The sequence below is a fragment of the Aedes aegypti genome, chromosome 1 (genome assembly GCF_002204515.2).
Source record: "Aedes aegypti strain LVP_AGWG chromosome 1, AaegL5.0 Primary Assembly, whole genome shotgun sequence".
NCBI lineage: Eukaryota > Metazoa > Arthropoda > Insecta > Diptera > Culicidae > Aedes > Aedes aegypti.
In genome coordinates this window covers 272,090,801-272,101,947 of record NC_035107.1, presented here as the reverse complement: position 1 = coordinate 272,101,947, position 11,147 = coordinate 272,090,801, and the positions used below count along the sequence as shown (strand labels likewise).

At 40.8% G+C, this 11,147-nt stretch overlaps 2 protein-coding genes across 2 annotated transcripts; one reads left to right on the top strand and one right to left on the bottom strand.

Moving 5' to 3' along the window:
• The first annotated feature begins 8,357 nt into the window (after positions 1-8,357).
• On the top strand, positions 8,358-9,110 carry LOC5573057. The gene is made up of 3 exons (XM_001654327.2): positions 8,358-8,652; positions 8,723-8,869; positions 8,932-9,110. Exons 1-3 carry the CDS (start codon positions 8,561-8,563, stop codon positions 9,014-9,016), a joined length of 324 nt encoding a protein of 107 aa, XP_001654377.1. The 5' UTR covers positions 8,358-8,560; the 3' UTR covers positions 9,017-9,110.
• Positions 9,111-9,363: 253 nt separating this feature from the next.
• On the bottom strand, positions 9,364-10,853 carry LOC5564001 (zinc finger protein 501). Its single transcript, XM_001648272.2, has 2 exons — positions 10,646-10,853; positions 9,364-10,574 (listed from the first exon to the last, which is right to left on the bottom strand). Exons 1-2 carry the CDS (start codon positions 10,678-10,680, stop codon positions 9,455-9,457), a joined length of 1,155 nt encoding a protein of 384 aa, XP_001648322.2. The 5' UTR covers positions 10,681-10,853; the 3' UTR covers positions 9,364-9,454.
• Positions 10,854-11,147: the final 294 nt, after the last annotated feature.

Genomic DNA, 11,147 nt, shown 5'->3' with positions numbered 1-11,147 from the left:
ACGGGACTCAGAAGTAGCCCAAGAATACGCGCAGCAGTTGGAAGTGGCCCTACCAACGGAAGAGCAGCTCGGCGCCGCCACTCTTGAAGATGGCTGGAGGCACATAAGATCCGCCATAGGTAGCACCGCAACAGCAGCACTAGGTCCAGCGGCCCCGAATCAGAGAAATGACTGGTACGACGGCGAATGCGAGCAGTTGAAGAATGAGAAGAATGCAGCATGGGCGAGAATGCTGCAACACCGCACGAGAGCGAACGAGGCACGGTATAAACAGGCGCGGAACAGACAAAACTCGATCTTCCGAAGAAAAAAGCGCCATCAAGAAGAACGAGATCGCGAAGCGATGGAAGAGCTGTTCCGCGCTAAAGACACACGGAAGTTCTACGAGAAGCTTAACCGTTCGCGCAAAGGCTTTGTGCCACAAGCCGACATGTGCAGAGACTTTGACGGAAATCTTCTCACGAACGAACGTGAGGTGGTCGAAAGGTGGCGGCAGCACTACGACGAGCACCTTAATGGTGATGTGGCCAGTAGCGGAGGTGGCACGGAAATAACTTTGGGAGCACGCGCGGACGACGAAAGACTTCCGCCTCCAGATCTCCAAGAGGTAGAAACGGAGATTAGACGGTTGAAAAACAACAAAGCCGCTGGAGTGGACCAACTTCCTAGCGAGTTGCTAAAATACGGTGGTGATGCACTGGCAAAAGCGCTGCACTGGGTTATTTCCAAGATTTGGGAGGAGGAAGTATTGTCGGAGGAGTGGATGGAAGGTGTCGTGTGTCCCATCTACAAAAAGGGCGACAAGTTGGATTGCGCCAATTATCGTGCGATCACAATTTTGAGCGCCGCCTACAAGGTACTCTCCCAAATTCTATGCCGCCGTCTATCACCAATTGCTAGAGAATTCGTTGGACAATATCAGGCAGGATTTATGGGCGAACGAGCAACAACGGACCAGATATTCGCCATCCGCCAGGTGTTGCAGAAATGCCGCAAATACAATGTACCCACACATCATTTATTCATCGATTTTAAATCGGCCTATGATACAATCGATCGAGAACAGCTATGGCAGATTATGCACGAATACGGTTTCCCGGACAAACTGATAAGATTGATCAAGGCGACGATGGAGCGAGTGATGTGCGTAGTCCGAGTATCAGGGACACTCTCGAGTCCCTTCGAATCTCGCAGAGGGTTACGGCAAGGTGATGGCCTTTCGTGTTTACTGTTCAACATTGCTTTAGAGGGTGTGATAAGAAGAGCGGGGATAGACACGAGTGGCACGATTTTCAGAAAGTCCGTTCAGTTACTTGGTTTCGCCGACGACATTGATATCGTAGCACGGAACTTTGAGACGATGGCGGATACGTACATCCGACTAAGGGCTGAAGCTAGGCGAATCGGACTGAACATCAATGTGTCAAAGACGAAGTACATGATAGCGAGGGGCTCAAGAGAAGACACGGCACGCCCCCCACCTCGAGTTCATATTGACGGTGATGAAATCGAGGTTGTCGAAGAATTCGTGTACTTGGGCTCACTGGTGACCGCCGACAACGACACCAGCAGAGAAATCCAGAGACGCATCGTTGCTGGAAATCGTGCCTACTTTGGACTCCGCAGAACGCTCCGATCGAGCAAAGTTCGCCATCGCACGAAGTTGACCATCTACAAGACGCTGATTAGACCGGTACTCCTCTATGGGCACGAAACATGGACCCTACGTGCAGAGGATCAACGCGCCCTTGGTGTTTTCGAACGGAAGGTGTTGCGGACCATCTACGGCGGAGTGCAGATGGAAGACGGAACGTGGAGAAGGCGGATGAACCATGAATTGCACCAGCTGCTGGGAGAACCAACCATTGTCCACCTCGCAAAAATTGGGAGGCTGCGGTGGGCCGGGCATGTCACCAGAATGTCGGATACCAACCCGGTGAAAATGGTTCTCGAAAACAATCCGACCGGCACAAGACGACGTGGTGCGCAGCGAGCAAGATGGGTCGATCAAGTTGAGGACGATCTGCGGACCCTTCGCAGAATGCGTGGCTGGCAACGGGCAGCCATGGACCGAGTCGAATGGAGACGTCTCCTACGTACAGCAGAGGCCACCCAGGCCTTAGCCTGACTGAGGAAGGAGGAAGGAAGAATAATTAAATGATTTGTGATTTGGGAACTTGTTGCCAGATCTCTTTGCGCAACTCTCCATTCATCGACTCTGGTAGTGACCAACACTACAACATCTAGCCGTTCAAGACCAGGACGTTAGGCAACGATTTGTCGTTTCGATTGTGTTGTTTACACATATGGCCCTCTGTTAAAACAAATTTTCAACTTCTATTCATTTCTCTGCGATTCTATCCATCTTGTCATTTTTCATTACTTTCATTACTCCCTTTCACTCTGAGTATAGGTATTGTATTCACCGAAAAAAGCCAATAAATTTACATAGTAATAAAGTTATGCGGTGATTAAACCTGTTTATAAGGTTTTGTTTTATTTGTTTGATGAACTACTAGAATTCTCGAAAAAGTTTTTACTGAAGCAATTATTTCATGAGATTTTTTTTTTGGAGAACTAAGGTAGGATCCCGGAGCCGCAGTATCCATACCGCCTGGGATGTGTAACTCCATCTGCTGCCGCCAGTAAATGGCACAGTTTAAACTACAGATAATTTTTTGCTCCCTGGCTTAAACACTATGCACTGCGATTTGCATCGCTGGCATTCTCCTACTTTGCAAATACCAGATAGTCAAAACAAAAACAAACTTTTGACAGAATAAAAGCTATGTTTGAATTTCGAACTTACTGAGTAAAGTATTGTTTTATTTATCGGGTTGAGCATGAGCAAGTACTTGGTTTTATTCATACGACCTTTTGGGTTGAAAGTATAATCGACATACCTAATTTAGGGTAAACTCAAAATTTAAGTAAATTATTTTCTCCGTGCACGGTAGAGCCGAATTCGCGACCACGAAACAAAAAGAGATTTCTAGCGTAACATTTGAAAAGGGCCTATCTGCAAAATGTAAACATTGAGAAATTCTCAATTGAAGATTCCGTACCATATTTATAATTCCTATTTTAAACCCATTCGCATTTTTACTAGTTTCATACCTGTGTTCGACACCCATTAAAGTCTGTTGCGTGGCTCATTATGTTTCAAATCTCAAATAACACAACAACTCGTAAAAATTGTTGAATTCAAACATCATCGGCAGATAGGCCCCTTTATGAATCTTCAAACCAGTTAGGCCCTTTCAGTTAGGCCCTTTGATTGAAACTGGGTTCCAGTTAGGCCCTTTTATAATTTGCTAATTTTATTGATTTTTGAATTGGTTTGCATAAATCTTGAACAAAATTTAGCGATTATGTGAAAAAAACACTATCTAATAGGCTAATATTTTCAAAGCTGAACGATCACTTCGACATCTGGTGGCTAGTAGGAGAACCGTCATAAAAGAGGCTGGGTTGAGAACGCACCGTGTGCAGCATAGGAAGGAGCTCACATATTACACTTTTTCTCGGAATAGTTATGTTGTAGACGATCAGAGAGCATTGAAAAACATGATAAACTTTTTTTCCTTCCAAAATGTACAGATCCGGTCAGTGCTCATGTACGATTTGTGGGATAAAATTGGAAAATTGTCGTTTGGCTACATAGGTTATAAACTTCCGGATTCTTTGTTTGTGGCTAAATTTGTTGTGAAATCATGCGTATCGCAAGAATAAAGGGTCAAAATGATTATGACAATGGAAAATTGTTTAATAATTATTTGATTATGAGCTAATTTTTGGGTCGAAATTGAATTTTGGACGTAAACAAACATTTTCAATGACATTTCTCTCCTTCTTACCTAGCGACCTCTATGCTGGTGGCGCATTAAATTTGCCTATAGCTAAATATTGGAAATTTTCGGTTGAAGATTCAGTACCATATTGATTATTCCTATTTTAAACCCATTCGCTTTTTACTAGTTTCTTACTTGGGGAAGATCCAAAAATGACGTCCATCGTTTTTCGGGATTTCTAGAACCCTTCTACCTCCTCTGTCACGCTTTTTCTAATACCCAATCCATGCACTGTCACATTTTGTACATCCCCCCATTGGAGAAGGCCCCAATTGATGGACGTCATTTTCGGATAACCTTTTATGTTCGACACTTATAATAGAGGTCTCCAAGCAAACTGCCACGAATACCAACGCACAATCAATCTTACACAAGTCGATTTCCTCAGAATGCAAACGTATCGATGTTTGTTTGACGTCATTGAACTTTCGGTCAACGTCAGTCCAACAAGGAAGTTGATGTTTTGCAGCAATTCTGTTTATATTTGCATTCTCACAGCAAACAAAAGCAATGTTGTGACAGTTCTCACAGCAAACAAAGAAAATTTTGTCAACATTGCACTACTACGCACTGCGTAGTACGCAGGCAACTGGATTGGTCTATGGTCTATTACACTGTAAGCTCAAAGTACCCTTTAAAGAGTAAAAAAGTACCCTCTTTGAGAGAAACTACACGGAGAAATATTTTTACTTAATTTTTGAGTTTACTTTACCCAAAATTAAGTATATCGATTATAGTTTCAACCCAAAATCTCTCGGTTTTCTCTTTCTCCCACACGAATGTTGTCAAAAATAGAGAGAGCTGCATCTACCCAATGGGGGTACTTTGGCCCAATAAGCCAAATTTGGGTAAATGCAACTTTTCTCATGTTTGGGTCGAAAGAACTCAATTTTGCGTTAAATCAACCCAAAATTGAGTATATTTTTCTAATGGAATCAAAGCCAAACTACCTAGTGGGGACCTTGGAAATTTAGCCAAAATTGAGTTATTGGGCTCAACTACGGAATTGCGTTAAAACAACCCAAAATTGAGTTGAATTCCGTCTCCGTGTAGTTTAACTCATAAAAAGAGTAAAGGGCCTGTACTCATTAAAGAGTAAACCGCCTTTACGTCAAATCAACGAGTTAAATTTACCCTTTATCCTAAAGGAATTCGAGATGGAAAATGGGTAAAATATACTCTATTTCTGTTATTTTGAGATATAATGATTTAAAACCAATTCATGAAAATAAACAAGAGAAATAATAAACATATGGCTATCACATACTTTATTAGAACTTAATTTAATCTATGAATACAATTATCATGCTGATTTGCACATTTCACCAAGGTCAATGTTTGAAGCGCTTCTTGTAGCATTGGTATGCCGGTTTTTACTAAACAATTACTGCATTCCGTGAAGGTATTTTTATGTAGCTCATTCGTTCTGCAAAGACAAAATCACTTAGTTCGTAACGTAATAGATAGTATTATTTACCTTTAAACTTACCAATATTTAGATGTTTGTTCCCTTGGCATTAGGAGATAGAACGGACAAAATAACAGCGTCCTCCAAAAACCCTCAAGACATTCTTCACCCATTAAAGAGTAAACCTCCGAAACTAATAAATGGATAAAATGTACCCTTTATCCAAAATTTGAAACTACCCCTTATTTTGACAGTTTCATATATCGGAAAATAATGGGTATTCTTTACTCCTTAAAGGGTAATGCCGGGTTTACAGTGTACGTGGCTCACAACGATTTGAATTTGAAATAGCACAACAACTTGTAAAAATAGTTCAATTCAAACATCATCCGCAGATAGGCCCTTTTACGAATTTTCAAACCAGTTAGGCCCTTTTTGAATTTGCTAATTATATTGATTATTGAAGTGATTTGCATAATTCTTCGACAACATTTAATGATTATGCGAGAAAACAACACAATATCATACAAGCTAAGTATTGGAAACTATTCTATACAAAATCAGCAACATATTGCTTATTGATATTTCAAACCCATTCACTTTTTTTTACTAGTTTTATACTTGTGTTAGACACTCATTATGGTTCATTACGTGGCCCAGAACGTTAGTAATCTCAAATAACATAACGACTAGTGAAAATGGTTGCATTCAAATATCATCAGCAGTTAGGCCCTTCAATGAATCTTGAAACCAGTTAGGCCCTTTCAGTTAGGCCCTTCGATTGGACATGGTTTCAGTTAGGCCCCTCCAGTTAGGCCCTTTTATTAAACATAGTTCCAGTTAGGCCCTTTTGGAATTTGTTGATTTTATTGCTTATTGAAGTAATTTTCATAGTTTTTGAATAAAATAAAGCGAGAGAAAAACAATGTAATAGCTAAATATTGGATATTCTCGGTTGAAGGTTCAGTACCTTATTTATTATATCTATTTCAAACCCATTCACTTTTTTACTTGTTTTATACTTGAGGGCCTTCCTTAGCCGAGCAGTTTAAGTCCGCGGCTACAAAGCAAAGCCATTCTGAAGGTATCTGAGTTCCATTCCCGGTCGGTCCAGGTTTTTTCGTAATGGAAATTTCCTTTACTTTCCTGAATATAGAGTACCTTCGTACTTGTCACACGATATACGAATGCGAAAATGGCAACTTGTCAAAAAAAGCTCTCAGTTTATAACTGTGGAAGTACTCATTGAACACAAAGCTTAAAAGCAGGCTCTGTCCCAGTGAGGACGTAATGCCAAGAAGAAGTATAAGAAGAATTCTTGCAAGGCTGTTACAAAAACAAACGAATTTGTTTTTGTGAAAATCGCGACTTTTGGAACTCGATCCACAACTAGAGGCAACAAATAAAAATTAACAAATAAAAAATATTCAAAATTTTTAATGTAATTGATTTTTTTTTCAGGATAAAAAATCAGTTTTTCAACTAACTTCGCATTAAGATTATGATAAAACTAGCAAAAAAGAGAATGGGCTTGAAATAGGAGTCAATATAGTACTGAATCTTCAATAAAGAATTTTTATTAATCGATGTTGATTTTCTCACATACCTAATCGATTGATTTTGATCTAAAACTTTGAAAATCACTTCAATAATCAATAAAATTAACAAATTCCAAAAGGGCCTAACTGGAACTAAGTTTAATAAAAGGGCCTAACTGGAGGGGCCTAACTGAAACCATGTTCAATCAAAGGGCCTAACTGAAAGGGCCTAACTGGTTTGCAGACTCGTGAATGGGCCTATCTGCCGATGATGTTTGAATTCAACCATTTTCACGAGTTGTTTTGTTATTTAAGATTTAAAACGTTATGGGCCACCTAGTAGACTATTATGAGTGTTGAACACAAGTATAAAACTAGTAAATAGGAGAAAGGGTTTGAAATATGAATAATCAATATAGTACAGAATCTTCAATAAAGAATTTTCAATATTCAATGTTGATTTTCTTACATAATCGATTGATTTTGTTCTAAAACTTTGAAAATCTATTCAATCTATATAAATAAAAATGGAATGATGTTTGTATGTCACGAAATGGCTTGAGAACGGGTTAACGGATTTTGAAAATTCTTCCATAGTTATGTTCCTGAAGTATTCCGACGTGTTTGTGTATATAAAAAGCAAAGGATATTTAACGGGAAAGTTGAAAAAAACAGAAGTGAACGGAACTTCCATTTTGCACGGGGCGTTCCATGGCGTTTTTCAACAGCCTACTTGATGACAAGACGAAGTTTGCCGGGACCACTAGTAATCAATAAAATTAACAAATTCCAAAAGGGCCTAACTGGAACTATGTTAAATAAAAGGGCCTAACTGGAGGGGTCTAACTGAAACCATGTTCAATTAAAGGGCCTAATTGAAAGGGCTTAACTGGTTTGAAGACTCGTAAAAGGGCCTATCTGCCGATGATGTTTGAATTCAACATTTTTTACTAGTTTTTATGTTATGTTAGATTTAAAACGTTACGTGGCCCAGTAATAGACTATGAGTGTCGAACAAAAGTTTAAAACTATTAGATAGCAATGAGTTTAAAATAGTAACAATCAATATGTTACAGAATCTTCAATCGAGCATTTCAATTTTTACGTTATGCTGATAGACCCTTTTCAAATATTTCAAAAACACTATACAATGGCTAAATATTGAAAAATATGGAGGAAAATTAAAAATGCACGGAAGGGCCAATCTGATTTTGATGGAAATTTTCAGTTAGGCCCTTTTATGACCAGTTAGGCCCTTTTAGTTTTATCATTTTCAGATAGGCCCTTTTAAATTTGAACAAAATTACCATTAATAATGCATTTTGCATGCCCGTAAGAGTATGTAGGAATAATTTACGTAAAAAATGATACGAATAATGAATAATCAAGTTTGTTTACATTTTGCAGTTAGGCCCTTTTCAAATGTTACGCTAGATTTACAAAGCACTCGCACTTATGGAAAACCTCGTAAGGAACTGTCATCGTGTGCGTGAAAAAAAGCAAAAAATATATCTCTCCTTGTTTTTTTTCACAGAAAACAGAGGAAAACAGCAGCAGCTTCGTAGTCCCGAATTGAGTGAAAAGAAGTCAAAGTTAGGTCGATTTGTTGCTCCGTGTAATTTTGGGCCAATTTGTTGGTAGAATAATCATACAGTGTAAAGGATGTAAACATAAACAAAGTTTGTTTTGCACTAAAAAATCTGCCTAAACTTTGTAAATTATTTTCTAAAAATTATAGAATATTTAAAAATATAGCCACACAAATGGGTCGCAAATGCTCCGTATATGATTGTGTTAATAATAGTAGCAGACATTTTTCAAAATCATTCTACAGTTTCCCGAGAGATAGCGAAACGTAAGTACCGTCGCATACATATCAGGGATGTATCCTGGCCGATTCCTAATATCTTACTACATACTTCCAGCTGTTTGGCATGGGTAAAATTTTGCGGCTGCAAGGACCTGGAACTGGTGTTCTTTAGCCAAGGTCCATGGGGACTGGACAAGTACAAGGTATGCTCGGATCACTTCGCACCGGAGTCGTTCCGGAATACGTACCAAAAGGATAAAGGGTAAGTGGTGTTGGTTTTAGAGGTTGCTAAGGTCACTACAATGATAGAATTTCTCATTTCAGTCTCTTATTTGGCGCCAAGCCGGTTTATCCGGCACATTTGTGGAAAGAAACTGTAGGAGAATACATCATATATCATCTCACCTAGATTAGGATACGTTAATTTTGCTTTAGGGTTATATTTAAAGACTCGTATTTTTGGCATTAACAATAAATAATGTTACGTTTTGATTAAGGTGTAATTGATTTTGAGTTTTATAAGCGATTTGTTCAGTACCGCTTAGGCCTTAAACCTATGGGTAAACGTAGTTGAACAAGGACTATTCCAATAAATTTTTTTTTAGGAATATGCAAAACTCATTTACAAAAAACTTCTCTGAAGACATCATACGTCTAAAATCAACGAGAACAGAGAAATTTTGTTTCCTAATTGTCGATTTAGGAAATTGTGATGTGGAGACTTCTTTCCGTTCTCATTCGCCTTGAACCTCACAATGAATCGCACATAGGTATTTTATTCCACACACATCAAGAGTAAAAAGCCAGAAAATCAAACACTCATCAACACTGCTTCGAAACGCCCCATTCATTGCACATCGTCCTTCGGACCAGCTTCATCGTAGGTCTGGCCGCAAAACTCGCACCGGTTCGTGTCGAACAGATTCCGCTCGTGAAACATTGTCTTGTGCTGCTTCAGGTGCGACTTGGTCCGAAACCATTCGCCACAGTGGTTGCACGCGTACGGAATCTGCCCCAGATGGGCCACCAGGATGTGATACTGCAACAGACGTCGCTTGTCGAAGGGCTTTGTGCACACCGAACAGCTGAACGTCTCTTGTGGAGGGTCATTCCAGTGATATTCCTGGATGTGCACCAGAAGTGCCTGATAAGGGGAAAATGTGACCGCACATTTCTCGCACACGTGAATGCCGTCGACTTGTGACGAACTCTTCGAGCTATTCGCCGCATTCATGTGAACCTGCAGTTGATGGCGCGTCCTCTGCTTCATATCGACGAACACGCTTGCACAGTGATCACACTTGATTCGTTCGATGGCATAGTTGGGGGATGCCTTGTCGTGATACCGATCCTTGTGGCGGGACAGCCCAATCCGGTGACTGAACACTGCATCGCATTCGTCACACTTGAAAGCCGGACTTGCCGTCGTCGTCGAGCTTTCCGCCACCTCAATCGACGAGTAGGTCCGAGTGCAGTGTGGACATTTGTACATCTTTGATTCATCCGGATGTCGCATCCTGAAATGCTCCACCAACACGGACAGGCTCTGGAATGCCTCGGAGCAGAACTTACACCGATGCCAGCTGTCGTCGGTCAGCACATATGGCAAGCTGTCGTCGTCTCCAAGGAGCGCTTCCGGATCTGCTTTGATGGCAATTTCTTCCGATACTTCATCCTCCAGCTGTGGCACGGCAATTGCCGCCTGCAGTAGTGCCAACTCACGTCTTCGATTGCGAACAAAATTGTCCAACTTTTGACACTGGTCACGGAAGCGCTCGAAGTCTTCCAGCTTCAGTCGACAGTTCTGACAGACGGCACAGGGCAGATCCTCATCAACGATGAACGTGACCTGGACATTCTTGGCAATTAAGTCGATGAGACTCTGGCTGGGTTCCCCCGGGTAGATAGGTTCAACCGCGGCACTGGACAAACACAGTCGACAGTACGACACCGGATTGTTGCTTGGACTGCGGAGAAGCATTACGTCGAATTAAGGATCGTCTACGAGGGGCAATTCCAAATCTTTGATGGTACTCACATTTCCAGCAGGGTGGCAACCGTGGAGGCTTCCATTGGTGGTTTGTGGTTTCGCAGAAAACCGCAAACAATCGATTTATGTTCCTCGGAGTGTTTTGTTTACGCCTTTATGATGCAAAATCGATAATTTGTTTACATGACGGTCCATCACTACGAAGTGTGGTAGTGGTAGTAAGGAACAAGACTCTTATTTACACGAAGGACTCCAAAGAATTGTGTTTTGCTAGTGTGAGCCATCCCGTGACGTCATTGCTTATTACGTCATTATTCATCGAAAAATCAGCATTTTTTCCATGAAAATAGGACGATGACTTCCGTTTCACTGAGGGCGCTTGGACGTTCTTAAACTGGTGATTCGTTATGATTGATTTTACGTCGCCAAAAGACGAGCGAATGACGCGTCGACCCGCTTCTTTGTTCTCCAATGTTAGGCATGATACTAGCTACAATGTTAGCTGCTTTCACCGCAGCTGCTTGCAGGCATAATCGACGTGGCTGTTAAT

Coding starts and splice junctions, on each gene's coding strand:
- LOC5573057 (XM_001654327.2), top strand. CDS start 8,561: ATGGGTCGCAAATGCTCCGTATATGATTGTGTTAATAATAGTAGCAGA. Junction 8,653..8,722: donor TTCCCGAGAGATAGCGAAAC/GTAAGTACCGTC, acceptor ACATACTTCCAG/CTGTTTGGCATGGGTAAAAT. Junction 8,870..8,931: donor ACGTACCAAAAGGATAAAGG/GTAAGTGGTGTT, acceptor TTCTCATTTCAG/TCTCTTATTTGGCGCCAAGC.
- LOC5564001 (XM_001648272.2), bottom strand. CDS start 10,680: ATGGAAGCCTCCACGGTTGCCACCCTGCTGGAAAT. Junction 10,575..10,645: donor GTTGCCACCCTGCTGGAAAT/GTGAGTACCATC, acceptor GCTTCTCCGCAG/TCCAAGCAACAATCCGGTGT.